The following is a 27,434-nucleotide window of genomic DNA, read 5'->3' as shown; positions in this document are numbered from 1 at the left end:
GATCGGCTATATCAATCGGTCAATGACACGCAGTAGCAAACGCTCTGGTACTCGGCCTTCGCTGTATATGTTTGTGTTGAGCCGGTGACTTGGATCGTTGTTGTGGGAGTAGGCTGTAACTCCTTGACCTGGACAGTCTCCTGGGATATGGGACCGACTGACCCGTCATCAAGCACTTGCATCTGTTGACAATAAGGACTAGGGGCACCGGGGTATTCTCGTTTCTCCTCCATCTTGATCCGGCGGGGATAGTCGGATACTGCATCCCGCTTAGAATTCGTGTTTGTGTTTGAACTGGAACCGGAGCCGGAACTGGAACTGGACCCCGAACCCGAGCTCGAGCCAGAGCCTGAATTCGAGCTCGAGCTACCTCCCGTAGCTTGAACGTAACTCGATGACGTGGCGGTCGCGCTGTATTGGGCATCCTTAGTGGTCTCGTTGATGTACAAGAAGAATTCGATTATGGTACTGTTCCACCAGCAGAACCACGGCTTATCTCCTGCTTTGGCTACATCCTTGCGAACAAGCATGGTAGCCAACAGTTCATCCTCTGACAATGAGCGTTTCGATGACGCGTGCGTTGGGAATGAGTCTTGAGGCACCACGACCAGCTTGTCGAAGGTGGTCCAAAAGTGCAAAGCGGGCCCGAAACTGGCATCGTTGAGATCATATGCCATTGAAAGATTCTGTGTCGGGTTGGAAAGAACCGGTGCTTGAGCTCCATAGCTAAGACTTGACGAGTACGTAGTATCTTCAAACGTGATCGAACGTTGGCCGTCTGTGTCTCCAACAGCGACAGGGATATCTCCCGAATTCATGCAGGACCATGTAACTCGGTAATCCGACTCCGCAACGCAAAATTTGGACTGGTTCTTCGGAGACGCCGGAATAACGTACTGGCCAGTAGGCAGGGCCAGCAAGTTGATCGGAGTAGAGGTAACCGGAGTCGCGTCCATCTTGGGGGTAGCAGTTGACGTGACAATATGCGGGCCGTTGGGCTGCTTGTGTTCCTGATCCGCTGCCTTCTTCGCCCCGAGCACACCGCCAATGACACCTCCAATGCATCCTCCAACAAGCATTACCACCCCCACCAAAACAATCGTCCAGATTGGTAGTCCGCAGCAGGCCTTCTTTTTACCTTTTCTCTTCAATTTCTCTTCGAATGCCATAATTCCGGTCAGCGGGGGCTCTTCCGATTGTGAGTTACTTCGTGCAGTCATCCGGTTTGGTTCCTCCAAAGGCACATTAGTCGATGTAACCTCCGACATGGGTGGACCTGCACGCTCATTGTGGAGGATCTCGTCCGATGTGATGCCAGCATCGTTGACGGACGCAAACGTCCCCTCTACCTTGGGGACGGCATTTTCAGGATAGCGAGAGTAAGGTGGAAGCTGTTCGGTGTGTCCGTCGGGGCCAATTAGATCCCCGACGTCATCATCGGCCCGACCGGGCGGTCGTTGGTAGGCTTGATTGTGGCCGGGAAAGCCAAGGGGGACCATGGAGTTGTCCATCATAGGAGGTTCTATCATCGAATTGTCCAGGGCACTGTCCATGCCTTCCTCCGGAACCACATTTTGGGTGTACATCGCATACGGATGTTGCGGTCCACTGGTATCTTCCAACGGTTGGTCCACGGGGCGTAAAGTTGATGCGGTCGCCACACTTGGAGAGCGACTGACACCGACCTGCGGGTACATCGCATACGGATGGCTGGGACCGGTTGCCCCAGTGTAAGGACTCATGGCCCGAACAGGTATCGAAAAGCGCGACGAGATACTTTGACTGCGAGCTGTGGTGGAAGGTGTAGTAGACGCGACGGAATTGCGATTCGCAAAGTCCACTCCCTTAGGAGGAAGACTTGACCGGTGCGGAGTTTCATCGAACGACACTCGTGCCTCATCCCCAAAAGGGTCCTCCGTCAGATCCGCATCGATGGGAATAGTATTGTAGGTTTTCTGCTGCGATTGTTGCTGTTGAGGTACTGATCCGCGTAAGGTATTGGAGGAATTGGTGGAAGAGGTCGATGGACGTCGAGAAGTGAAGGTAGTGTGTTCAGAGTCAAGGGGTTCGAGTGAGTATTCATCGGAAAAGACATTGGGATTTGAGGAGCGAGCCGAAACTGAGCGACGATGCATTGACTCGACTTCGTTCACCGGGGTAAAGCGTGGCGTGGATCGTTGAGAGGATTGTGAGAAAGAGCGAGAATGGTCGGAAGATAGACGCCCGGACATGGCGATGGACAGCCCTGTCGGGCTACCTATCTGATTTGGTCAACCTCTCAAGAGGAAACCGGGTCAGTCACCTGAATTGACTGAGAACCGGGGAGAATGGGAGGCGCCGAAAAGAGTGACGAGAGGGGGGGGGGGAAGAAAGGAGAGAACGGTCGGCGAAAGAATGATGGGAGGGGGGGAAAGTGCCTAAGGGACTGTCGAGAGGGGACGAGTGAGAGAGATAGTCGAGAAGGCGAAATAAAAACGGAACCGAGATGGAGATGGTAGAAGGTAGTGGATAATGGTGGTTAGGTTGGGAGGGTAGAAGGGAGGGTGGTGGTGTTTGTGGTGTCGGTAGTGAGAGTGGAGGTTGAATGAATGAGAGGGAGGGAATCACTACTAGCCGTTTGAGGAGGAGGAAGAGGGAGGGAGGAGGCCCGGGGAGCGGGCGAGGATGAGGTGAGACTACTAGTAACTAACTTAGTTACTGAGTACTCAGTAGAAGAGGGCGTCTGGGCTGCCTGAGGACTCACTCAAGAAAAGGGCCGTTCCCGACCAGGACTAGCGCGAGCTTTTCCCGGGCGAAACTGAAAAGTCACTCAATGACTGGGAACGAACGAAAGAGATGGCAAAAAAGTGGGTTCTTGGAGACCCAGTCGAGTTCAAGTCAGTCGGTCGACTCGGTTCCCAAGTCGATCTCCGGTCGGGGTTAGGTTAGTCCTGGCTGCAAAAGTTGGAAATTTTACTTGTCCGCAAAGTCGACACAAAATACTTCCTCTAGGATGAAATACTACTGTATCGAGTACGGAGTACAGAGCACAGAGTACTATTTACAGAACAATTAACACCACATAAACCTGATTACGACGATTGCTATTCTCATCCGGGTGGTGGTTCTATTATTATGAATTTCGGAGGTCTCCTGTTTACTCAGGGCTGCTGCGCCTCGCCACCGCAGGTAAAGCATAGGTTACTTACTACGGAGTACGGAGTAGATAAGTGAAGTACTCATAACTACTCGGTACAACAGTATTCGTACACTGCTTTTGCCTGTAACAGGCTAACTGCCAAGTAGCTGCTCGGTATCCAAAACAAGTGGACACTTCAAGTAAGGTACAGAACACCACAGCTCAAAAGACCACTAGTAGTCTCACACTGGTGACGACCGTTAAAATGGCCCTAGGGCGATTGATACTCGAGGTTAGCAAGGTTCGATCGAATCGTTCAGCATCGATGACCGACACATCATGGATTCTCGAAGGCCTTTTAACACGTCTACATGAGGGCAGGTAGAGAATTGAGTCGACCGACGTGAAACATCCCCACTGCAGTGTCGTCAGAGGCGCTTTCGCAAATCAACTGACAGGCACTTTCGATTGCTAGCGATTTGACTTTACAACGGATAAAGATTTTATCTTCTCCCAGATTCCCACACAGTAGACTTCACCCTCTCGTCGAACAGCCCAGTTACATGGAACCGCCAGGGACGAGAGATCCGTCCATCATCCTCTTTGGGCAACAATCGTCCGAACTCGGACGACTTCCATCTGGAACACTGGACGAGGGTACGGAGTAGATTGGAAAAAAAAAAACCACACCCTAATGTGGCTATCAACCAGTGGTTTGGATTGGGTAAGGGGGGGCAAGAAGGCTTTCCCACTCAGCGGCGGCAGCAGCAGCAGCAGCAGCATATGTATGAGTGACTGTCTACTCCGTACTGTAGGTCCGTAGGAGCAGGTTCAGGCTTCCAGCAACAAGGATTGGTTCAAGGTGGAACCGCCAGAACCGTACCTAGCCGATTAGTTCCAAAAGATAGCGCAGTGCCTGGCACCGGGGGAAAAGTCTATCTGGCCGAATTCGGAAACGCGGGCGTGAACCCTTGATTGGCACTCAATGCTATGATCAGCGCCGCACATTGCATCATGACCCTCTCCTTCCAGAGCTGGATAGTTTTGACCGGCCATTATATCACCTGGTATGAGAAAGCGGTTGCTAGTCTGTCCGTTTGCATGCTTGATCTGAAAACAGCCCATCCTGGGCTTAAATTCGATCTCTTGAGCGTTCGATTGATCCCTTCTACACGTGGCACTGGTGTTCTCCCTAGTCTGGGTAGAGATTAATATTGTGGGTAGTGACTCGCTACCGTGCACAGGGTCTTATCGGGTGTGGCTTCAGGGCCAGAGAACGAACCAGGGCTCTGATGCTACGATTCAGCCAGCAACCACTAACCACACCGTCTAGATGCGCGGGTACCTTTTTGAACAGCGAGAGGAAGAAAAAGGAAGGGAGGAAACATTGGTACAGTAGACAAGGGGAACAACAACACCCAGTCTAGACCCTGTCATTACAGCTTCGACAACAAGCTAGAGATCCCTATCCCTGGCCCGACCATTCTACAAGAAGACACTGAGCTATTATTGCCGAGCAGAGAAAGTCGAAGCAATTGCCTGGCTGTCTTAATAACAAAAGTCCACGGGGCATGCCTTGATCAGGAACAGAGGCTCTACTTTATTAAGTTACCTAAATGATCTAGGCCTTCCCAATCGGGGCTAAACATCTGATGCGAATACTCCGTGCTCCGCACCGGGACCAAAGTTGCAATATCTACAGCCGACAAGGGCAGGGCTCATCTGACTTCAGATGCACTGATGCAGAGACACTAGATCTGGGAACCCCCGCTACACATGTGCATATTTTGGCATTCTTGTATCGAAGAAGACAAGCGACAACCGCAAGACCCAGGGCACGATTTGGAGAGTCAAGTCACCTGTCAGCACATGTGCCTGCAATTCGGGTGCCTACATTTCCACCAGAACCCAGCTTTACTTATATTCCTGTTCCAGAGGCATCACAGGAAGTTGGAGATCCTCGAGTTCGAGCTAGTTTTAAAAGTCAGCCCAGATGTGAACTAGGGCCAATCAAATTGGAAGACATAGGTTAACGATGAACGCGGTATGAAGCGCCCGTCGTTAGCAAAGCGATTCAGACGAGAGCGCCTATAAGGCTGAGCCTATCAAGCAGTATAGGTCAATTTACCATTCATGAGTGTTTCGCTAGCTCGAGACTGAAAAAGATGTTTAGCGAATAGACAGACATACGCCACTGCCTTATATGTTTAAATTCTTCATGTAGACGCATGGCGATTACTGTCAATGATCGCAAAGCACAGTCATGTGGATTACTCAATAGATCAGACACTAATTGAACGCGGAGATCATCTATAGATTGGTATGAATGGATTTCGGGGTCACGGGGATAAATGCTCACTAAGCGGGATCTTTTATTCCACAATATGAATAGCGAGTTAAATCGTCCACTCATATGGACTGTCCGAAATGCACTGTGCAAACAGTCTATCCTCCTATCAGACTGGTTGAAGGCTGGTCGTTCCCTCGATACAACGTGCCAGTGCACCAAGGATGCACTGCAGCAGTGGATCGGGCGGTGGAGACTTTCTGGTCAGATTGTCCAGTCCCAATGTGCAGTCGGAAAGGATCCAGGAGATATGACAAGAACTCACAACATGACTTTGGTACGTCTTACGCATGGAGAAAGGAGACGAATCGGACAATGTCTTTTGGAGTTGGTCAGACAGAGAGACAACGTGGCGGTCCACCAGAAATGCATGTTACAAATTAGTTCAACTACTCATACAATCAGATGCTTTCAATCTCAGATACCCTTTCCAAGTATTCTGGATCATTGCGGGGAGAGATGGAGACACATCAGGTAAATCGAATGACACTGGGATGGATGGTCTTGCTAAGTTTCCCCCTCTCAACTTTTGTCGGCACTTGAACACATCCGCAATTAGAAGATAGTTATGGGACAAGCCTATATCGTCAAATCGGCGAAAATATCGAGAATCGTATCTCTGCATGGCGTTCTATCATACCCAGCCTGGGGTTCGGACTGGCCTACTTCAAGTGGATCGGACATAGGGCTGTCTGCCTGCCCCTCATGGTCTGCCTCGGGCTGAACTCCCAGCCCATTCTAGATCAGCCCACCACCGAGATCGGTCCGGATTACATTTGCTACTGGTCACCATAATCATGGCTAAACAATCGCGATTGTTGCCAACCTTACCCACTAAGGTTCCCCCAAATTACTCTCCTTCCGCAGATTCGCCGATCAAGAACCGAACAGTTGCTTTTGCATCATACTGGGTCCGGGGACCCAAACGCCATGACCATCCCAGGCTCACTGGAGGGCACCGGGGTGGTCCGCTTGCGCAAACAGGTCTATCTAGGCCTGGATTTTCTTCTGTCGGTTATCGACAATGTCTCTCAGCCCTTGATGACTGCATGGGAGAACCCATGAATATGCCAATGCTTGGCCTGCGGAGTAAGTATTCATCAAGCCGCGACGGTTATCAAATCCCATGGGTCATGTTGCCGCTGGGAAAGAAACATTCGACACTAAACGGATACATTTTCAGTCAATGAGATATGCCTGACACATCTGTGTGGTAGAATAACATGATAGGTCCATCCGAGGACAAGACTTTCTCTGTAGGGCCTGAAACGAGAGGTGGGGCTGTCATCATAACACATTTGACCAGCGCCAGTCCAGAACGCTCGGGCTCACGCGATGGCAGGACTCTCCAATAACGTCACGCAGATTCGATGATTCTATCATGCAAACGAACAAATCAGACAAGACTACATACTCAGTTATGTGATGTAACTTACTGTGCAAGGGCGGGGGCTTTCGTCAGCTGTGCTGAATCGGCCTACTGCCTAATCCCAGCCTGGCAAGACCAGTCTCGTCACATTTTCGGGCATCGCGAAATCTGCATCTACAATCACGGCTGTCTCTTCAGAGCTAAAATATCACATAACCTGACTGGTCCTTTCTGTCCCCAGCCTCCTGCTCCACTCTGAACTGCCGGCCGGACACGCAAGTACCAGGCCCATGCACGTCGGTCCAATTCGTCCCTGGCGAGACTGGAGGCCCAGGACTGGCAGACAATATTGATGGCGCGTAGAAGATGCGCGAGACATTCCTTCTTTTCAGCTTCCAGCAGGGAAGCATTCTTTGTGGCTGTCCTGCGGGAGGGTACGTCTTCATCAGAAGCTTTGGTGAATGCCTTATACAAATATGATCGCGCTGAATCAGGAGTGAAGATAGGCAAAGGCTTGTCCACTTTCATATCCTGGTTCGAGCTCTGAGCTTTCCGCATGGCATCCGTATCAATACCCCATAGTGGCGGTGCCTTGTCTGATTCGTCCTGGGATACCTGCCCCAGAACATCATCGGACACGACAGGAGCGTTCGCATCCGGTTCTGTGCTTGCATCCGGCGGCCGACCCTCTCGCGAATCATAGTCCCATCTCTTCAACACCTTCACCTCTCTGCCCAGGACTTTCACCACCGGCTGGCCCTCTCCCCATCCTTCTGTTTCAGCGGAGGGTTCACTCTCAATACCCAAGCTCGCGGCCTTCGATCGACTATTAGCACTTACCACAGCCTGGGCAAGACTCAGTCTGCTAGAAATCGGCTGCTCGGGCATTGTATATCGTAGCACGCACACAGCAAATGCAAGCACGAGTGGTGCTCGGTTTGTGATAAGGGTAATGCTGGATATGTCTTCTTCTGGAATACTCGACTCAGGAAGAGCAAGCGCACATTCTATGTCAAAGGGGGTGCTGGATTCATTTGTGCGAGAACCTTTGGCTCTTTTCGCGGGAGCTGTGGTGTCTTCAGCAGATGAGCCTCGTTTTTTGCACACTCTCTTTGCGGCGTTCATGACTTGTTTGGCCATCTTGTCATCCTTAAAGATGTTCTGGAGAGCCTTGAGTTCTGATTTAGCGATCTGTTCAGGACTAGGCGACTATCAGATGGATTGCTATTTTTATATCCGGATGTCAAAACAGGTCATACGTTGTTAGGCCGGCCTTCTGAAGTTCCATGACTTTACCCATTGCGGACGCAAGTGGCACTTTGGCATCCTGTGATAGGAAGCGAAGTAGAGATTGTACCTGAGCCGCCGCCATTGTACTCAACTTGTAATCAAAATGAAAATTTCGATGCAACTTGAGCGGATGTGAACTTGCGATAGGCAGGATAGAGTGAGGAAAAATGCTTGGCTGAAGGTAGAGTGAACTTACTCGTACTTCCTTTTCTAGAAGGGTATTTCCTGCCTTAGGCAACAAACCAGCAGCCTCCCGCTCCCGCTCCGATCAGCTTCCACCCGCAAGTAAGGTAACTCCGCGCTTCAGTGTCTCAACTTCCGTGGTCTCGCAACAACGAACCCTGCTGCGACCGCAGCTTCGTCACCATGTCGGACGACTTTAAATCAAAAGCCTTTCCCGACCTCTCCGCCAAATTATCGGCCATCCCCAAGAAGTCGCTTTTCGAGCGCCAGAAAGCCGAAGCCGAAGCCAAACGAGCCCGAGAGCAAGCCGAAACCGCGGCTGTGTACGAGGACTTTGTCAAGTCATTCGAGGACGACTCGCACGGCGGCCCCGACAGACCCTCTGCCGATGGACGACTGAACCGCTTCCCACACAAGAATCAAGGGTTTGCAGGTGGCCCAGGTAGACGGCACTTCACGGGCTCCGGTCCGCGCTTGAGCGGGCCTGGCACGCTGGGACCCCCTCCGCCGTCGCTGTCGCGAAAGCGCAACCACGAAGGCTTCCCGCCAGCGCAGCGGAACCGAGACACCGCGCAGGGGATCCTGGGCTTTGATAATACCGGCCCGGGCCCGTCGGCTGCCGCGTCCGCGTTCCGCGTGTCGGACGATGAGGACGAGGCGACTGCCGATGCGAAGGAGGCGGAGAGGGCGGCGGCCAAACCAACGCTGTATTTGGCCTCGTTGCCTCCTGGGACGTCCCCGTCGGTTATCAAGTCGATAATCCCCTCGCTTTTGACGGTGGATAATGTCAGGATACTGCATTCGACCGTCCAACAGGCCCCGACCGATCGCAAGTCGATCGCCGCCATCGTGACCCTTGCAAACGAATCTGCAGCATCGGATATCGATAGCACTGTCAGCGCTCTCCAGAACAAGTACCTGGGCTGGGGTTACTATCTGTCGATCTCGAGGCATCTGTCCTCTGCGGCTATTAGTTCCACAATGCCGGTGACTGTCAGTCAGTCCTCGACAAGCCCCCTTCCATTCGGGGCCAGGTCTACCCAGCCCGATATTCCCGGACGCTTGAACCGAGCTCCGCCTCTTGGCATGCACCGCGGTGGCTTTGCACCGCCAACGTCGTATAATCCTGCATTCGGGCGCAGTGGCCCGACGACACAGGTTGAGGTGAAAGCACCCTCAGACCTCAAGCAGCTGCGACTGATACATAAGACGCTGGAGAATTTACTGAGCTATGGTCCGGAGTTTGAGGCCTTGCTTATGAGTAGGCCGGAGGTCCAGAGGGATGAGAAATGGGCCTGGATCTGGAATGCCCGGAGCGCTGGTGGTGTCTACTATCGGTGGAAGCTATGGGAGGTCTTGACCAACAGTCGACCTACCGGTGGTCGACGGGGTCGGTTCCAACCTCAAAACCCGTCACTTATCTTTGAGGGTGGCGCACACTGGGTTCCACCCGAGGCTCATATTAAATTTGAGTACACTACCAACATGGACGAGTTCGTCACGGACGACGATTACGACTCGTCTGATGAGGAGATGTCGGACTATGAAGATGAGAGACGTGTGGCCGGGGGAGCACCGCCAGCGGAAGGACCGGGCGCTGGTAACGAGGGGCTGGGATACATGAACCCTCTTCAAAAGGCCAAATTGACCCACCTCCTCGCACGGCTGCCAACCACGCATGCCAAGCTACGAAAAGGAGATGTTGCCCGTGTTACTGCTTTTGCCATTGAACATGCTGGGGCAGGGGCTGAGGAGGTTGTGGAGATGATTGTTGCCAATATCATCAAACCCTATGCCTTTACGGGGGCCAATCCGGACCGTGAAGCTGAACAAGGACTTGCTCGCAAGGAGCAATTTGGAGAATCAGCCAATGACAACACAGCCGAAGATGGGCGGACGGCCTCGACGAAAACTCTTGACACGTCCTCTGCTAAGTTGGTGGGTCTGTATCTCGTGTCAGACATCCTCTCGTCGTCTGCCACGAGTGGTGTGCGCCATGCCTGGCGATACAGACAGCTTTTCGAGTCAGCACTGAAGACGCAGAAAGCATTCGAGCATCTTGGTAGATTAGAGAAAGACTTCGGCTGGGGTCGATTAAAAGCCGAAAAATGGAAGCGCAGCGTTGGCTCTCTTCTCAACTTATGGGAAGGTTGGTGCGTGTTTCCGCAGTCGAGCCAGGAGCAATTCGTCCAGATCTTCGAGAAGCCCCCCCTCACAGAAGAGGAGCTGCGAGAAGAGAGAGAAAAGGCCGAAGCCGAACGAGTGGCGAGCGCGTTCTCCAAGAACAAAAACCGCTGGAAGGCAGTTGACGAGGATGCAGCTTCTGGAAAGTTCAATCCCAGTCGCGCTGCGGCAGCCGAACCGGATCGCATGGATGTCGACCAGGTCAAACATGAGTATGCGACGGCGGAGAATCTGGACGAAGTGTCAATGAGCGACATTGATGGCGAGCCAATGGAGGACAGTGACCTGGAGTTATCGGATGGTGAGCCATTGGAGGAAGACCCTCGCGAAGATGAGAGCGAGCTGAACAAAGCACCGCCGGAGAAAGTAGCTGAAGCGGCAGCCCAACCGCAACCTCAGCCTCCGGTGCGCAAACCACGGCCTAAAGCAGAGGATATGTTTGCAGACTCGGACTCGGAGTGATTATAGCATTCAACAAGCAAGCGGGATTACCCTCAGTGAACAATGCTTCAGGAAAGCAGAGCACGGGATGTATGACATGAACATGGACATGGACATGAAAATTGTACAGAGCGATCGATCGAACAATGTATTGAGTAGCACGCACCATTTGAACTGCCTGGATCAATGCCTGACAAAAGGTTAAGGCAGCAATCTCCTGAATGGGTAAAGTCGGCTTGCCCCACAACCCCCTCGCGACGGAAAGACTTTCGGTGTTGATATCAACCTCGTCTCTTCCCCTCGTTTCTATCCCGTTGTCCTATTGCCCCCTCAGCCAGCTCTCTGTTTTCTATCCGTTTTCGTTGTCTTTGCAGACTCCCAACCGTCAAAATGTGTAAGTGAATTACTCCTTTTTAGCTATTGAACATGTTTTCTATATTACTCATCCCCCGCCCAATGTTTTGCTGCCCCTCCATGAGGCTCTGTCGGGAGAAACCCCTCCATACCCGGCTTTTAATCTGCCCCTCGAGCTACCAGAAAAGAGACTGATGTGATGCGAACCAATCTCCAGCCGCCTTCAGTGATATTGCCCGTATGTGATAATGATGCTTCGATCTATCCTCGCAGAGCCCAGCTCTGTCGCTCCTCGACACCACCGATGAACTTTCGGTCTAACCGCGGCCCAACAGAGCAATTTGTCCAGTTCTACTACCAGACCTTCGACGCCGACCGCTCCTCCCTGGCCGGACTCTACGTATGTCCTGCGCATCTCCCAGCTTAGACGCAAGACGACCGACTAACGCAATGGATCTTTTGTGACATAGCGCGACCACTCCATGCTCACCTTCGAGACCAGCTCGATCCAGGGTGTTTCCAGCATCGTTGAGAAGCTGACCGTGAGTTCTTCCGGCCCTTGGGAAACTCCCTGTAGAAGATAGAAACCCCGTTTGACTAACGTATTGCTATGTGAATTTGTCTCGTCCTGCAGAGCCTCCCCTTCCAGAAGGTTGTCCACAAGGTAAACACCCTCGACGCCCAGCCCTCCAGCCAGGATGGTAGCATCCTGGTCATGGTCACCGGTGCTCTCTTGGTATGACTCCCCCTCCCTTTATCATCTGACTCAATCCATTCAGCTTCCACGGACCCCGCCAGACCTACAAAAAAAACTGACCAATCTCAACTGCACAGGTCGACGAGGAGCAAAACCCCATGAACTACACCCAGAGCTTCAACCTCATTCCCGAAAACGGCAGCTACTACGTCCAGAACGACATCTTCCGTCTGATCTACAACGCATAAATGGTTCCATTATTGTTTTTTTTTTTAGGTATAAAGCGCCGTCGTCGCGCGGTGGAAAGGAAACGTCGGAGGGGGAGGGATCAGGCCTGCGGCTTTGGGGAACGGTCATCTATTCTCTATCTCTAGAACAGGGGAAAGACCTGGTCATAGTCCGCAGATAATCCCGTGTGAAACGAAGATAATGAATCCATTTTCAAATTTCAGGTTTCGAGTTCGAACAGAGTGAGGGGCGGAGGCAGAGCCCACGGATCTTGGGATTGGATGCTTTTGGTGAATTTGGAACATGCCATGCCTCCTTTTCGCTGTGCGTCTCTTCGGGGAGAAGCTCTTCAAATCTCGTGAATTACCTCTTAGTTGGTTTATGTGCGTGCGGTGATACTGTGGTTGTAGTTGTGTTTCGGATGGAGGCAAATCTGGTACTTTCTTGGTGGTGTGGTGATGGCCTTTGCATTCCTGCTCTGTTTGTGTACCTCGATGCCTTATGTGTAAATGGGTGATTGGGCTTCGAGAAGGTGGTCTGGGGTTAGGAGAGAATCTCCCGACTCCTCTTACTGAGTACCGCCGCAGCAGCGGCGCGCAATGCGCATGCTCCTGCGTCTAAAGTACGAGCATGCGCAGAGACTGAATTACTCGGCGTATACAGCCAAGCCAATGAAGGGGATGAGGGTACAAGAACGAAAGCCTATCAAGCAATGCAGGCAACCCATTGGATACCTTACACTTCAACAGACCAGAATGATTTACAGCCAATTAAACCTTGTGAGATCTACATACACTATATATGCCAAAGATCCTTGGATAATAGCCGGAATAAGACCTCCTGCCCCTCAGAGAGAGAGGATGAAAGCTTTCATCCCCCAAGAAGCGGCGTCTCCTCGGACGGGTGATCCCGGCCCTGGCCTTCTTCTCCGTCTTCTGCTTCCACACCACGGGCCGGTCCCGTTCCACCATTAGCGGGATTCTTATTCGAGGCGTCACCCTCATCGTCGTGGCCATGGCCCTTGTCGGGACCCAAATACTCGAACCACACGCCTAGAGCCAGCAGCGTCCCCTGCAGACACGCCGTGACGATCAGCACCCCCCAGGTACTCCATCCGGCCCGCCCCAGCCGCGCCGCCAGGCTCCCCGCCCACACGAGACTGCCGGGCGTCTGGATGCACATCATCGGGATGCTGAGGCTGCCGACGCAGCGGAGGCGCACCGTCGTGTAGATCTGCGGGAAGTACTGGACCGAGGCGAGGAGGGCGGCGAGCACGCCGCAGAAGTTGGACCAGGACTGGAGGGCCTCGGGCCGGCGGAGGCCGACGGCCAGGGTGGTGATAAGCATGACGAGGGCGTGGACGATGCAGATGCCTGCGACCGTGAGGGCGGTGCGGTAGGTTGGGGTGGTCCGGCGGTGGTCGATGCCGTAGTGCTGGTGGCGGGGGAAGAAGAGGACGAAGAGGAAGAGGCTGGTTTTGGTTTGGGGTGTCGTGGGTCAGTTTGAGTACCCATGCGTTAGCCGAATTTGGAGGGGCATGCGTACATTAGGAAGAAGCAGAAACATTGAGTGCCGACTTGGAGGATCCCTAGGAGGGCAGAGAAGCAGCCTAGTCCGCTGATTTGCTTGCAGCACGACATGTCGTGGAGACTCTGTTGTTGGGAGACGACATTGGCGAGGGCGGACGAGCCAGAGGTCGTGCCGAGGAGGACGAAGTAGGGGGAGATTCCGAACGAGGATTTCAACGAGATGATGCGGATGTGCTGGGGGAGGTAGGAGAGGAGAATGCCGAAGACGATTAGACTGGATGATTTTGGGTTAGAATCGTTGATTTTGTTGCTGTTCTCGCTATGCTTGTGTTGGTAGGTATGAGGGGAAGAACGTACATGGAGAGGATGAAATTCTTATAGTCGGGCGAATCCAGTTGCCCGCATTGTAGACTGAGAGAATCCATCTTGGTGAACAAAGCCGATTCTAGGATCGTCTGTGTAAGAGGAAGAGGCTGTTGAAATGCAAGATGCTGGACGGGATGAAGGGAGTTACAGAGCGATGGGCGGTCTATGGGCCCGGTGCATAGGGGCAGGGAGTGCAGATCGGGGGGGGCGGCAAGAGACAGGAGAATTATTGGACTCTAAAACAGCATGTGTCGAACCAGCGCACACACGTAGTAAACAGGGTGGACAAACGAGGGGATGAAGGATGACTTGTCACTGATCGAGTACTCGAAGGGATGAGTGACTGAGATGATAATCTTGAATGCTTCAATGCTTCAATGCTTTCCTTATCGTCCATCTCCGCATTCTATCCAAAAACGGTAAGGTCTGTTTGGCTACCCTTAAGTAGCTAGTGGAAGATCATGTGCCTTGCAGTACGCTGGTCCACGACTCCATGAAGAACACGATACACATCGAGGATCAAAGGGGAAACCATAAAAAAAAAAGTAACTATATCATTCACAGGTCATTGCTGACCCGGTACGACAAAGAAAGCACTACGAGCCGACAGCGCCCAGACGCCTCTGCCGACCGACCATGGGCCACCCATTCATCGATGACGCCAGCCGTCGACTGATGGACAGCTCCAGCAACCACATCACTACGTCACTCGGTGATCATCTCAGCGCCGCCTCCCTGATTCTATCCACAGCGCATTCTTTCTCTCACAACAATAAATTTATCCTCATCCCTGGTCCTTGACTCTTTCAATTCTCTCCCATCAACAACCGCTATCATCAACGACAGTAAGTGGTTCAGCAAAGCTGCAAGAAGTTAGAGGCAGCGATAAGCTAATCTTCAATCTCCTCCCGATAAGACTGATACGGCTTGCTATCATTTCGACCTTAATCACGACTGAGCCATAATGAAGCTTCATTTGGCTTTCTGCCTAGTCTTTGTACTGGCAACAGCTGAGGCTGTCGGTGCATCCAGCTGGTTCAGCAAGGCTGGTATGTTTCAAGTCGAACACATTGAATTTTACCTCGCTCGCTAATGCATCTCGACAGTATACAACAAATGGCACGAAACTGAGTTGGAAAGATGGCTTGCTGACCATGGTACGTTGACACTATCTGCGTTCTGTGAGGTCAGTGCTGACGATACTTTCAGACATTCCTTACCCCTCGCCTGCCGATCGTAAAGATCTTGAGAGCTTGGTGAAGACAAACTGGGATGCTAAGGTTCAGAAGCCTCTGGGACATGCTGTGGAACAATCTCCGGACCACTGGCACAATGCTAAGGAATGGCTCTTTGACACGTACGTCTATATCGACAATACTCCCCCGGCCTTGATACTAACAACCGTCTAGATGGTCGGACTCCCAGCTCAAGGCCTTCCTTGATCGTCATGGCATTCCCGCTCCTCAGCCACGCAAGCGTGACACTCTTCTCAAGGCTGTCCGCGAGAACTACGAAACCATTGCCCAGAAGCTTGGCGAGGCCGTTTCTTACCCTGGTAACTGGGTGTATGCTCAGTGGTCTGAGTCTGATTTGAAGGAGTGGCTCGATGAGCGTGGCTGGCCTGTTCCTCAGCCCTCCACTCGCGACAAGCTCATCGCCACCGTTCGCCGTAACGCCCGACTAGCTGGACTGCAGGCTAAGGCCATTGCTGCTTCCGCCTCTGCTTCCGCTGATAAGGCCCAGGCTACTTTGAGTGAAGCTTTGTTCAGCGCTTGGTCCGACTCCGACTTGAAGAAGTTCCTTGATGAGCACGGTGTGAAGGTCCCTCAGGGCTCCAAGCGCAACGAGCTTGTAGCTCTGGCGAGGAAGCACCGTGCCTCTCTGGTCAGCCAGGCTTCGACTGCTGCTGCTACCGCTTCTGCAAGCCTCTCCTCCACTGCTAGTGAATTTATCGGCGCCGCCACCACCAAGGCCGGCAACGAGTACGCCCGCGCCACTGACGCTGCTCAGTACAAGGGCCAGGAGGCCTTCGACTCTCTTATTGAGTCTTGGTCTGATTCTCGTCTCAAGGCATACCTTGACGCCCGCGGTGTTCCCGTGCCTCAGAACGGCAAGCGCGATGAGCTTCTGGCACAGGTCCGTCTGAACGCCCACAAGGCTGCTACTGGCTGGAGTGCCTGGACTTTCGACACCTGGGACACTAAGCACCTGAAGAAGTATCTCGCTTCCATGAACTCGAAAGCTGCCCACCAGGCCGACATTACCCGTGAGGAGCTCGTCAAGCAAGCTCAGGACACTTATGCCCAGGCCTCTAAGGCTGGCGGTGACCAGCTGGCTTCCGCTACCTCTTACATGGCTCAGGCTACCGACGTCGCCAAGGACTCTGCCTTCGACTCTTGGTCTCACTCCGATCTCAAGGCATACCTTGACTCGTATGGTATTCCCGTCTACCAGGGCTCCAGCATCAACGAGCTCAAGGCCGCGGCCCGCCGCAACGCTGAGTACTTCAGACACGGAACCTCCACTCCTCAGGGTACCATCCTCGCCAAGCTCCAGGATAAGCTTTCGGACCTTTCCCAGTGGGTTTGGGAGCAGGTCAAGGTTGGAGCCGCAAGCGGCAGGGCCCACGGTCAGGAGGCCGCTGAGAAGGCTTCTGAGGTCGCGAAGGAACAAGCTAAGACGCAGGGCTTCAAGGCCGCGGACAAGGTGAAGACCAAGGGAGCCGAGGCTTCCGCGAGCCTGCGCAAGGAGTTGTAAAGTGTGATTTTCTGCAATGTGAGGGTGGATTACAAAGAAAGAACCGGGTATGGTGGTGCTGGTGGGACATGATTTTATGACTTGACGTAATAGTTATTGGTTGGCAAATTAGTCTCGAAATTTACTTTATTTCCTCTTCATAACACTTCTGCTTCTGTGCTGATATGGTAGTGTCGTTTTTGAGGTTTACCAGAATGACGACAAATTGAACAACCATAATATCATAATTCATCCAACCTACAACTTGTCTGTCAGTACCTTTCCAACACCCCGAATCCACGCCATCCTTTCATTCCAACCTTAAACAAGCCAGCCCTACATTCTGGTTTGGCAGCCTTCTGTTCATCACCACCGCCCTATCTATGATCTTCATCCCCCTCACCCATCCCATCCTTACTTCATTCACCCCCCAAAACTCCTCAAAGTCTCACTCAACTTAAACACCCTCCTCCCCCTCAGCCACCAACTTCCCGACAACCAAGTACTTCTCCGAGAACCGCTCCTCCCACGACTGCAGATTCTCCAACTGGTCCGCATCCAGGTCCTCCAACGTATCCAACGGACCCTTCAGATCCTTGGTCAACATCTCCTCGTCGAAACTCTGGCACGCCAACCCGCGCGACGCGTCCCGACCGGCGAAGTTCTCGTAGGGTCCGCCCTGTTTTGCCATCTCACGGGTTAGCCTTGTCATACGGGGGGGTGAAGAGTGAAGCGCGACCGATCAGAATTGGAGAAGCTTACCGGTCCATAGAAGTTGCGGCCGGGGGTGACGTCGAAGACGCGGCCGCGCACGGCGAGGTAGACGGGTTGATCGGCGGTGCCGTTGTATGGCAGGAGCGTGGTCGGGGTGAAGGTGCGGAAGACGACGGGTGGGGGCGCTTTGGGGAGGGCGACGGGGGCCTTGGGACGGAGTTGCACGTAGACCAGGATGATGAAGAGGGTGAGGAGGATGAGGTTGATGGGGGAGGCGATTGTCATTCTGTTTTTATGGATTAGTGGGTGTTGTGGGGGATGGGTGCAGTGGCTGTCAGCTTGGAGATGTTGAGGTTTACTGACACTTCGGCCGGTGGGGTTGTTGTTGCTCCGTCTGTTGGTGGTTCGTGTTAGTGATGTTTGGGGAGGAGGGGGGGGGGATGTTTTTAAGGAAGCATTACCCGGGCTGGACATTTTGGGATGTGGCTCTTGTACTGGTTGATGGACACACGGATGAGGTTGTGGTTGTTTGGAGGATGAATGTGATTGCTGAGCTGAGATGAATTGATGATGATGGATGATGCGAGTGGTGGATGAGTGGGAGTCGCCCCGGCCGCCGCGGTGTATGACGGCAATTGAGGGCAGAAGGGACCTTGGAGCCAATCAACACCACAGCTTAGTGTGCGGAGAACGGAGCCAGAAAAACGAACGGCTATTTGTGGAGGTCAAGGCGGTAAGCGCGGAAGCGCGATTCGGTTCCGTTGGATCGCGCTACTTGGGCTGATTCAGGCTCGATCGTGCAGCAACCTTACAAAAGATTCATGATCGTCTACAGTACTTCCTGGGTTCGATTATTCCCTACTGTCACGCTGATGGCTCTGTAAATGAACCCTGGTTATCGTGCTGCACGAGACCGTGGCTGATCATTCTGCACCTTTCTGCAGAGGCTTCAATTATTGCAGCAATCCGCATTCCCGAGATTGCAACGGAGTTCGGAATGCGCTCGAGTCTCGATCCCCCCAGGCTTTCGGAGCTCCTATAATTAAACCAATTCATTCTGAAACAGTCACCCTCGCCCGCTTTGCCAATTTCCTTCGCTGCTGTCAGTCCACTAGCTCGTCATTTATTCTTAGACTAGCTCCGTCTGGGCTCTCTAACGGTCGACTTTCCAGACAAGCCCGGCCTGGTTGGCATCGCAATTCGAGAGGGGCGCACCCAGTCAGTGCACTACCTCCGCGGCTCCAGAAGACGCGGTTTTGGTCTGTCTGTGTGTTGCTCCGGCCGTTCGTCCTTCTCTTCTCTTCCCTTTCGATCTTTCACCCGCTTCTCATTCATTTCAGTCCCTCTTTCTTGTAATTTCTTTGATTGATTCTAGTGCCTGGTCGCCCGCCGCATATTTGTCGAGATTGGATCATCTATCTATCAATCTCTCTTTATCTTCCTTTGTCTTCTCCTCCAATTGTGGTGGACTGATCCTTTCTTGAATGACGTGCCGGCACGTCTGTCCCTTCGCATAATAAGCCTGAACTTAGCTACCTGAATCTTGGTCACATTGCTTATTCCATCTGACTAAACTGTCCTACTCTTCTTGACTTATCTCCCTTTCTCGATCTTCATACTCCTCCCTGTTGAAATCAGCTCCAACCCGACATTGGCGCAAAGTGGTCTTATCGAACATCACGCCCAAGCTTTTAGTCTCGCAACATTGACACTTGACCATCAAACTAGCTGATTCACGAGCTATAGCATCCGCCCAGAGGGTCTATCGTCAAGATGTGGGGGAAAATGCACTTTCATCGATCGCGAAAGCCGGTTATTGGAAATCCCACCTTGATCGACAAAACTCTAGACGATAGTGTCTATCAGTCCTGGTCTCGCGGCCCAGGCACTCAGAGCACCGACAACCGTTCCCTGACTTCTCGAGGGTAAGTTGAAGTAGTCGAGTTGTGATTGCATCTTCCTGCAAAGTATACTTGACCTGCTAACTCGTTCTAGCAACCAAGCGGACTCACTCAATCCCGCGCATCACCCGTACTCAGGTCGCAGGGTCGCATCATCATCCAAGGCCCCAAGCATCGCTCCGAGCATCGCATCCGATGATCTCTTTGACCACCGCTCGGTCAGTTTGACAGATCTTCCCCTGCAGACAGGTATCCTCGGTCACGATCTCAGTCGGCCTGGAAGTGTTGAGATCTCCCCTCCCGACTCACCCGTCTCCTTAAGTCGGCCACCACTTAGTCGCGGCAGCTCCCGCGTCTCCCCCATAGAGGACGAATCCAGGCCGGACCTTGATATCGACCCAATGGAGAAGAAGGAAAACACCAGGTTCACCAGTCAGCTGCCGGTGCGCAAGACCGGTTACTCCCCCGTGGATCAGTCTCAGCCAGCAAACCCGTCCTCGAGAGGATACGCAAGTAGGCAGGACAACTTTTCGAGGGGCTCGACGTCAAGCCATTCTGGCATGTTTGGGCAGCAAGCCTCCGGCAATGCTTCGGTCCGCACCGACATGTCAGCCACACCTCCGTCATCTCATGGGTCGAATAGTCTTGGATGGAACACGCAAAGTGCCCGCAAACCTCCCTCAGAGCCACGCATTCGCGAGCCATGGAAGGGACCCAGTGGACGATCACCAATAGTGCAGCCTATCCAAGAACGACCCAGAGCGAACACGATCCGCAGCTATGATCAAATGAGAGCACGCAACGGCTCAGCAGCCTCTGACCTCGCGGCGTGTGGAATGGTCCCTACCGTAGTGACAACAATCACAGCCGGTAAACTTGGGCCCACAGACAGACACCATGGCACTACCCGGAACAATCCCCGTGCTAGGACACCCGAGGCATCCACCCCGACCGTCCGCAGCAGCAACCGCGTTCCACCTCGGGTCGAGCTTCCAGCGCCGGAAACAGACTGGGAATCCTCGTTAATGGATCTTAAGTTGACTACTCACGAAATGGCTGAAGAACCCACAAGCCGCTTCAGCGCAACCACTTACGACCCTACCGAAATAGGCAGCTCAATAGGCAGCAGGCGCAATAGCATCGATACTATCGCTGACACTGCATCTGTGTCCACGGAGTGTCAGCCCTCCATCATGTCTCGTAGCCGACCCGTGCCGAGCACAGTGGCTCCCGGGAAGAAGCCGACCAGAAAGCCCACGCCATCCCAGGCCGCTGTGGAGGCGGAGGCGGTCAAAGAACCCACAGCTATCACTCCCCAGCAACAGAATCAAAACCGGATTGATGCGCTTGAATCCCGCAAAGAGACCCTTGCGCGTCGCAAGGCCAATATCAACACGATCATCTACGAGTTGACTCAAGTCATCCAGCCGAGTTCCGTCGCCTATGACATAGCCGCTAGAGATGAGGTGAAGAAAACGGTCGCCAGTCTCGAAAGTGAACTTGCAGAAATCAAGCGAGAGGAGCATGAGATTGGCGTGAAGCTACTGAAGGCTTGGAAGAAACGCGATGAGCTCGATTGCTATGGGGGCGGCTCTGGCCTTTGGGTCAGCCGAGTGACCAGCTGAAGGTCGATCAAAACATTCGTTTTCATTGCATCCCAATCCGCTCATGAGAGCGCGTTGGGCATTGGTGTTTCTGCCCCTTTTTTTTTTAATAAACTTTCTTTACGATCATGTGGGTTGGGCGAGGTTTGTTGGTTGCATTATGCCTTTCAGCGTTGCGTTTACCATTCGGCAGCATACAGCGGGTTTCACTTCTACTTCTTTTGTTCTAGCAAAGCATGGTAGACAGTCTTTCTTTGATCTGTGCAGTGCGCGATGATACCCTGTTTGCTTGTTGAGAGACGCGAATCTCAAGTCTGGGACCAGGTTCCGTGCAGATGGTTCCCAGCGTTTGAGGAACTGAGTCACGCTTTTGAGGTATTTATTGAATAGATTATCAGTGGATGAAGTGTGCGCTCAGTGTTGTAAATGCATCAAGTAAAGTTGCTCAAAGAGAATAGCGCTCAATGCCAAGCGACTCCACCACCTTGCGCTCGTGGGTCATGGCTCGTGGTATATCATGAATGACTGATCTCAATGCTCCCAAAGGTGATTTACTTCTTGCCCGACTTCTTAATGCCCTGGGCACCGGTGTTCAGGGGACCCTTGCCCTTGGCCTTCTCCATCAGATCCTTCTTAGCCTTGGCATCTGAATAGAGACAATGCAGTTAGTGAGATGCTCGCGACCATGATCAAGTCACCGCTGGTGTGGAAAGGCAGCAATAGGTAAACATACCGGCTCTCTGCTTCTCCTTGAAGGCGAGATCATCGTCATCGAGATCCTTCTGAGCCTTCTTGGCCTGCTTGAGGGGCTTGACCTTGCCACCTAGACAAAAGAAAAAGTCGAGTTAGAGGGCGGATAGGCAATGCTCAAGACACCTTGATAAGCGCATACCTTCTCTGCTTTGACCACCCATTGTGCGATATTGGTTTTGAAAAGGTTTTGTGAAGGGAGGGTTAGATGAAGGCAAGGATGCGTAGTCGCGCAAAGAGGAGAAGGAGGGGAAATGGAGGCGCAAAAAATCGTGTCTTATCAGCGATTGTCCCGCGGGGAGCCGCTAGTCTAGAACCGGGTTAGGCGCCGAAATCTCTCCCTCTCCATCGGTCACCGCCTGGCACCAGCTCATCCCCATCTCAACAACCTGCTTTATCCCCCCCCCCCCCCCCCCATTTGCCTCGTTCCTGTTACTACCGCGTGCGATCTCATCGCCCCAGCTACCTCTTCGACAATCCAGCCATCCTCGCGTGAATATCTTGAACTGGAGACAGTAGCAAACATTCTTACTGGTATCTTTTACATATTTTCCTAAAACAAAAGGCAAAAAAAACCCTCCACACTTGTCTCAGGCTTGCTCAAAGTTGGCAAGGGCCGTGGCATCTTCAGCCGGTTGGACTTTCTCAATATATCCTCCTACCTTGACGCGTCATCCAAACCATTCTTGGCTAACCGGAAGTTCTTCTTCTCCCTTCTCTGAAGCTGCGCGAAAAGGCCGATCTGTCTATCTAGGCACACTCCGTTGAGAGAAGAAGATATATCTCTCGGCAGACGGACGCAAAATGGCATCACGCAGGTCGAGGTCTCCATCGACCCCTTCTGAGGGTGAGATCATCGAATCAGGTTCAGAGACGAAGGCAACTACGTCGCAACTTCCTCTTAATGGCAACCGCGTTGACCGTCCCCCCAGAGCTAGTTCACCCGCCCCCAGATCTCCAGCATCGTTGAGCAGATCGCCCCGCCACCGGAGGTCGAGGACCAGGACCAGATCGCCCTCCCGCACCCGGTCCCGCTCCCCGTACCGCGACCCCAGAGGCTACAAGCGTCGCCGGGACGATGACTATGATCGTGACTATGACTATGACGACCGACGATCCCGATACGAACCCTCCCGCCGCGTCGGGTCCCGATACGATGATAGCCGTTACGCGGGCCGCGGCGGTCAATCCCACCGACGACCCCGGCCCTACTACGACTACGATCGGGAAGAGAATTTCGGCGAGGGGCTGCGATACAGCGACGAGTCGGATCGGCGCAGGGAGAAGCGCGCCCGCACCCGCAGCCGGTCGCCGTTCCGCGAAGTGCGGAAACCAAAGCAATACTCTGGGGATGAGTGGGAGTCCCAGCGCGGTGATAGCGTCGCGTCTCGCGACCGTAGAAGGAAGGCTTCTATTGAACAGTCAGTGAGCGAGCGGGGGAAAGCTCCAGTCGTCGCTCGGGATTTAAAATCACATGCTGAAACTCAGAAACCTCAGGTGCAGCAAGCTTCTGAAACCCCTAGTGTTCGTCTTGAGAGGTATGCTCATATGACCGGTTCTCGTCGCGGAGGAACATACTCACAACAACTCCTCTGCAGCGTGAACAATGCCCAAACTACCGAAACCCAGGAAGAGCAACAGCATGAGGAACCTGTCGACGAAGCAGCCCAACTAGAAGCACGCCGCAAACGACGTGAGGCTATCCGTGCGAAATACCGTGGACAAGCTACGCCGTTGCGTCTGCAGGCTCTTCATATCGGAGGCGATGGGGATTCGACGACCCCGAGCGCCGCCGATACCGCCGCTTCGGTTGCTTCGAATGGCACGCCTTCCGGTAAGTCAGAATGACAGTTTACATTACAGCAGCGTACATTAAACTGACTAGCTATAGATGCAGCCCCACAGTCCGCTCCTCAGACGCCTGACGACAGTCTGGATTCAATTCCGGACTTCAAGGTTGACAAGGATGACGGCTCGCTCAACAATGGTGCACCTGTAGATGGTGCTGATAAAGATGAAGTTTCCGCAGCCGACTACGATCCTACGATGGACATGAGAGCCGAGAAGGAAAAGCACGATACTCGCAGCTCGACTGAGGATGTTTCCGCGGCGGCTTATGACGAAACGCAAACGACCAAGCAGGACATCCTGCTCCCTGATGCAGAGCAGCCTCGACCCCCACCCAAGGCGAAAGATCCTTACGATATGTTCGCCGAAGACGATGATGACGACATGTTTGCAGAAGATACGCATGACACCGCGCAGCCTACGCATGCTTCGGCGATGTCCGCCATCCCGCAGCCCAAAGAGCTGGACGTCAGTATGCTGGACAACTGGGACGATCCAGAGGGCTACTACAACGTGCGTCTCGGTGAGTTGATTAACGGACGGTATCATGTGCAGCAGAACCTTGGGAAGGGTATGTTTTCGTCTGTCGTGCGCGCAACCGATTCCAAGACTGGCGGACTGGTTGCAATCAAGATCATCCGACAAAATGATACGATGCGGAAGGCGGGGATGAAGGAGATTGGCATTCTGGAGCAACTACGCGAGGCGGACCCTGACGACAAGAAACATGTCATCCGGTTCGAGCGGTATTTCGAACACAAGGGCCACCTGTGCATGGTGTTCGAGAATCTAGGCATGAACCTGCGGGAACTCGTGAACAAGAAGGGCCGTGACACTGGGCTGAATCTTACGGCTATCCGAGTCTATGCGCAGCAGATATTCCTGGGACTCAGCCTGTTCCGGAAGTGCAACATTCTTCACGCCGATCTGAAGCCGGACAACCTTCTGGTCAATGAAAACTACAATGTTCTCAAGGTTTGCGACCTGGGGTCGGCATCGCCCACGACGGAGAACGAGATAACGCCATACTTGGTCAGTCGGTTCTACCGGGCGCCGGAGATCATCCTGGGGATCCCGTACGATCACGCCATCGATGTGTGGTCGATTGGCTGCACGCTATTCGAGATCGCTACGGGGAAGATCCTCTTTACGGGGCGAAACAACAATCAGATGCTACGGTCGATCATGGAATGCCGTGGCAAATACCCCCCGAAGCTGCTCCGGCGCGGGTCGCTGACGCACCTGCACTTCGACGAGATGCTGAATTTCCACAGTCAGGAGGAGGATAAGGTCACGGGGCGTGCGGTTGTACGGGTGGTGGATTTCAAGAAGCCGACGCGCGATTTGAGGACGCGGCTGATGGGCAAGGGGACCCGTGGGATGACGGAGAGTGAAACGAAGGAGCTGACGTTGTTCTTGGACCTGCTGGAACGCTGCCTGAACCTCAATCCGGAGAAACGGTGCACTCCGACGGAGGCGTTGCGACATCCGTTTATCTCGCGCCCGAAGGTCTAGGTTTGTACCGGAAGGGAGAGGGTTTGTACATATTATGTCATAGTGGTACACTGCGCACATATCCGTAGTATTTCGCAGTAATATTTTATTAGCCACAGCACGGTCGCGTTTACCTTGGGCCTTTGATTCAAAGATGTGCCAATGGGGATGGAGCCGAAGATCCTGTCTGTAGATTGAGTACCTATGTTAGTAGGTAGGCGGATGACTCAATGACCGTTTTCATCTAGTCTAGTGCAGTGCAGTGCCACCAGCCTCGGGGTCTTATGGAATTGAGACTCTGGTAGGGGGTAGGGGAGGCGTAAGCCTGGATGGAGTATACCCCGCCACCCTTCAGCGGCGCAGCACACCCACTGCTTAGTAAACTGCGGGTCTCTCCCGTCGTGTGGAGAGTTGACATTGACGGGTTCTTTGGGTTGGAGCCTGGAGCCTGGAGCCTAGGAGCTGAGTAAAAGGCGATGGTTATGGTGATGGCGATGGCGATGGCGATGGCGTTTGGTGGGTGGCAACGACGGAAAAGGCATGGCTGGGCTGGGGCTGGGGCTGGGGCTGGGCTGGGCTGGGCTGGAGCGGGGAAAGTTTGGCCAGCCACCGCCTCCTACCACCACCACCACCACCACCACCACCATCATCATCATCATCATCATCATCATTGTTGATCAGGTTGATAAAGTTGATATTGATAACATCAGCATTAGCATCAGCATCGTGCAGTATATTGTTCCGTTCTCGGGAAGTGAATGAGACGGATCCGACCCCAGGGTTCCGGTTTGCCTTTTCTTATCTTCCATGGTCCGTGGTCCGTGGTCAAGGTTGTAGGTTGTAGGTTGTAACATAGGTTGTGGACCAGGTAAGTCCAAGTCACAGTTAGTGTGTATAGGTAGCCTTTTACCCTGGGGTATCTAGTAGGTAAGTAGGTGGGTATTGGATGGGTGTAGTTGCGTAGGGTGGCTGATGCGATGAATTCTGGATCTGGAATGGATGGTGGCGTGGCTACGAGTGTGGTGTGGTGTGGTGTGGTGTGGTGCGGTGCCGTGGGACTTGGTAAGGCTGTGTCTGTCTGTGTCTGCGTGACTGTGCTCTGTGCAAACGGGATAGAGGTGTTATGGTGTACATACCGTACATAAGCAAAAAATGTACTGTATATGGGTTGGAGGGTAGATTACGGAAGGGGTGGTGCTATAGTTGAGGTTGAGGTTGAGGTTGAGGGCTCGGATCTATATTCGTGCTGTTGGAGTCGACTATGGGGTGACGTTAGGTCTGGTTACCTTTTCCCATGTTGGTGCTGGTTGCTGTCTTGGTGTTTGATATCTCTTCTACGGAGTACAGATACACAAGGGGTGATTGTGTGCAGCTACTTTGTACATAGGCATTGGTTTACTTGTATATGTTGATGATGTTTGGGGGAATGAGTTTAGTGTTACTTGTATCTATCAGATGAGTTGATGAGGTCGTGAGCGATGGGAATGATGGGAAGTGTGGTTCTTTCTCGGGACTGCAAGGGCTACCTTACTCCGTATATCTATCGTCTATACGGTAGGTACGGAGGAGTCTCCGGATGTTGATGCGGGATTCCTTCCTGCGGCGATCCGAGTTCAATCGGAGGTAATTCTCTGAAGACAGAAACAGGACTCTTCATGAAGGAAGGCCAGGTTTTGATCGAGGAAACTGAGCCGAATCGACCTGTGCTCCCGACTGTAGTCTTGGATTGCATAAGTCCCAAATCAAGGTAGGCAAGCAAACAGGCAAGCAAGCAAACAACATCCAAGTTGGAACGTTGGAAGTTGGAACAAAGGCGGAGAGGGGATTGTTCGGATTGCGGGCTGAGAATTTGGATCTGGTCGGCGGTAGTTACTGTATCCAACCGGGGGGAATCAGTTGGACGGAGCATTGATGATATCATGGTGCGTTGGGGTTTATGTAGGGGGGGTCTGGGGGCTTCGGTAGAGTGCAGGGGATGTATAGTGGGAGGATGCGATGTGAGGTGTTCTATACTGAGGATTGAGATGTCTATCTGTGTCGGATGGGCGGGTTGTGTATAGACCTCAGTACGGGATATATATGGCAGGATGAAGGAGTACCATGGTTATCACGCCGAGTACGGAGTATATAGCGAGTGATAGTCTGGTCATTACTCACGGAACTGGAGCACTAACTACTACAAGTACAAGTACCGAGCAGATCGAAGGACTGGACTACCGGTACTCCGTAGACTACTTACAGAAAGTCCTCCTGCAGTGCAGTACTAGTTCAGGCCCCCAAT

The 27,434-nt window shown here is 53.0% G+C and overlaps 9 protein-coding genes across 9 annotated transcripts; 4 read left to right on the top strand and 5 right to left on the bottom strand.

Moving 5' to 3' along the window:
• Positions 1 to 11: 11 nt before the first annotated feature.
• BO72DRAFT_380279 (uncharacterized protein) lies at positions 12 to 2,231 on the bottom strand (the record flags this gene model as incomplete). The annotated part of the gene is made up of 2 exons (XM_040941380.1): positions 12 to 336; positions 400 to 2,231. The coding sequence occupies 2 exons, from the start codon at positions 2,229 to 2,231 to the stop codon at positions 12 to 14; spliced, it is 2,157 nt and encodes a 718-aa protein (XP_040800305.1).
• A 4,584-nt stretch (positions 2,232 to 6,815) lies between these two features.
• BO72DRAFT_449082 (uncharacterized protein) lies at positions 6,816 to 8,016 on the bottom strand. The gene is made up of 2 exons (XM_040944939.1): positions 6,897 to 8,016; positions 6,816 to 6,839 (listed from the first exon to the last, which is right to left on the bottom strand). The coding sequence occupies exon 1, from the start codon at positions 7,972 to 7,974 to the stop codon at positions 7,015 to 7,017; it is 960 nt and encodes a 319-aa protein (XP_040800304.1). The 5' UTR covers positions 7,975 to 8,016; the 3' UTR covers positions 6,816 to 6,839; positions 6,897 to 7,014.
• A 19-nt stretch (positions 8,017 to 8,035) lies between these two features.
• On the top strand, positions 8,036 to 11,281 carry BO72DRAFT_146330 (SURP domain-containing protein). Its single transcript, XM_040939194.1, has 3 exons — positions 8,036 to 8,305; positions 8,371 to 11,080; positions 11,139 to 11,281. The coding sequence occupies exon 2, from the start codon at positions 8,491 to 8,493 to the stop codon at positions 10,951 to 10,953; it is 2,463 nt and encodes an 820-aa protein (XP_040800303.1). The 5' UTR covers positions 8,036 to 8,305; positions 8,371 to 8,490; the 3' UTR covers positions 10,954 to 11,080; positions 11,139 to 11,281.
• Positions 11,139 to 12,722, top strand: BO72DRAFT_449079 (nuclear transport factor 2 family protein). The gene is made up of 6 exons (XM_040944938.1): positions 11,139 to 11,326; positions 11,504 to 11,524; positions 11,622 to 11,686; positions 11,757 to 11,828; positions 11,921 to 12,022; positions 12,121 to 12,722. The coding sequence occupies exons 1-6, from the start codon at positions 11,323 to 11,325 to the stop codon at positions 12,229 to 12,231; spliced, it is 375 nt and encodes a 124-aa protein (XP_040800302.1). The 5' UTR covers positions 11,139 to 11,322; the 3' UTR covers positions 12,232 to 12,722.
• Positions 12,723 to 13,081: 359 nt separating this feature from the next.
• BO72DRAFT_469433 (PQ-loop repeat-containing protein) lies at positions 13,082 to 14,165 on the bottom strand (the record flags this gene model as incomplete). Its single annotated transcript, XM_040946960.1, has 3 exons — positions 13,082 to 13,682; positions 13,757 to 14,014; positions 14,098 to 14,165. 3 exons carry the CDS (start codon positions 14,163 to 14,165, stop codon positions 13,082 to 13,084), a joined length of 927 nt encoding a protein of 308 aa, XP_040800301.1.
• A 905-nt stretch (positions 14,166 to 15,070) lies between these two features.
• Positions 15,071 to 16,863, top strand: ish1 (double-strand break repair enhancer MSC1; the record flags this gene model as incomplete). The annotated part of the gene is made up of 4 exons (XM_040948687.1): positions 15,071 to 15,155; positions 15,213 to 15,263; positions 15,316 to 15,463; positions 15,516 to 16,863. 4 exons carry the CDS (start codon positions 15,071 to 15,073, stop codon positions 16,861 to 16,863), a joined length of 1,632 nt encoding a protein of 543 aa, XP_040800300.1.
• A 107-nt stretch (positions 16,864 to 16,970) lies between these two features.
• On the bottom strand, positions 16,971 to 18,094 carry BO72DRAFT_449076 (cytochrome b5-like heme/steroid binding domain-containing protein). The gene is made up of 3 exons (XM_040944937.1): positions 18,018 to 18,094; positions 17,605 to 17,950; positions 16,971 to 17,521 (listed from the first exon to the last, which is right to left on the bottom strand). Exons 2-3 carry the CDS (start codon positions 17,839 to 17,841, stop codon positions 17,300 to 17,302), a joined length of 459 nt encoding a protein of 152 aa, XP_040800299.1. The 5' UTR covers positions 17,842 to 17,950; positions 18,018 to 18,094; the 3' UTR covers positions 16,971 to 17,299.
• A 3,215-nt stretch (positions 18,095 to 21,309) lies between these two features.
• On the bottom strand, positions 21,310 to 21,975 carry BO72DRAFT_478238 (translation machinery-associated protein 7; the record flags this gene model as incomplete). Its single annotated transcript, XM_040947487.1, has 3 exons — positions 21,310 to 21,707; positions 21,795 to 21,884; positions 21,954 to 21,975. The coding sequence occupies 3 exons, from the start codon at positions 21,973 to 21,975 to the stop codon at positions 21,613 to 21,615; spliced, it is 207 nt and encodes a 68-aa protein (XP_040800298.1). The 3' UTR covers positions 21,310 to 21,612.
• Positions 21,976 to 22,226: 251 nt separating this feature from the next.
• Positions 22,227 to 25,347, top strand: BO72DRAFT_449073 (putative serine/threonine protein kinase (Prp4)). The gene is made up of 3 exons (XM_040944936.1): positions 22,227 to 23,349; positions 23,410 to 23,645; positions 23,703 to 25,347. The coding sequence occupies exons 1-3, from the start codon at positions 22,616 to 22,618 to the stop codon at positions 25,172 to 25,174; spliced, it is 2,442 nt and encodes an 813-aa protein (XP_040800297.1). The 5' UTR covers positions 22,227 to 22,615; the 3' UTR covers positions 25,175 to 25,347.
• The last annotated feature ends 2,087 nt before the right edge of the window (positions 25,348 to 27,434 follow it).

This window comes from Aspergillus fijiensis (assembly GCF_003184825.1).
Source record: "Aspergillus fijiensis CBS 313.89 unplaced genomic scaffold BO72scaffold_30, whole genome shotgun sequence".
Classification (NCBI taxonomy): domain Eukaryota; kingdom Fungi; phylum Ascomycota; class Eurotiomycetes; order Eurotiales; family Aspergillaceae; genus Aspergillus; species Aspergillus fijiensis.
Note: the sequence above shows the minus strand (reverse complement) of the source record. Positions and strands in the feature narration are given on the sequence as shown.

What these genes read in the sequence shown, in the direction of transcription:
- BO72DRAFT_449082 (XM_040944939.1), bottom strand. Translation starts at nt 7,974, where the DNA reads ATGGCCAAACAAGTCATGAACGCCGCAAAGAGAGTGTGCAAAAAACGA.
- BO72DRAFT_146330 (XM_040939194.1), top strand. Translation starts at nt 8,491, where the DNA reads ATGTCGGACGACTTTAAATCAAAAGCCTTTCCCGACCTCTCCGCCAAA.
- BO72DRAFT_449079 (XM_040944938.1), top strand. An exon ending in CGCCTTCAGTGATATTGCCC is followed by an intron (nt 11,525 to 11,621) that starts GTATGTGATAAT and finishes GCGGCCCAACAG; the next exon opens with AGCAATTTGTCCAGTTCTAC. An exon ending in GCATCGTTGAGAAGCTGACC is followed by an intron (nt 11,829 to 11,920) that starts GTGAGTTCTTCC and finishes CTCGTCCTGCAG; the next exon opens with AGCCTCCCCTTCCAGAAGGT.
- BO72DRAFT_449076 (XM_040944937.1), bottom strand. Translation starts at nt 17,841, where the DNA reads ATGACAATCGCCTCCCCCATCAACCTCATCCTCCTCACCCTCTTCATC. An exon ending in GCCGCAACTTCTATGGACCG is followed by an intron (nt 17,522 to 17,604) that starts GTAAGCTTCTCC and finishes ATGGCAAAACAG; the next exon opens with GGCGGACCCTACGAGAACTT.
- BO72DRAFT_449073 (XM_040944936.1), top strand. Translation starts at nt 22,616, where the DNA reads ATGGCATCACGCAGGTCGAGGTCTCCATCGACCCCTTCTGAGGGTGAG. An exon ending in CCTAGTGTTCGTCTTGAGAG is followed by an intron (nt 23,350 to 23,409) that starts GTATGCTCATAT and finishes ACTCCTCTGCAG; the next exon opens with CGTGAACAATGCCCAAACTA. An exon ending in TTCGAATGGCACGCCTTCCG is followed by an intron (nt 23,646 to 23,702) that starts GTAAGTCAGAAT and finishes GACTAGCTATAG; the next exon opens with ATGCAGCCCCACAGTCCGCT.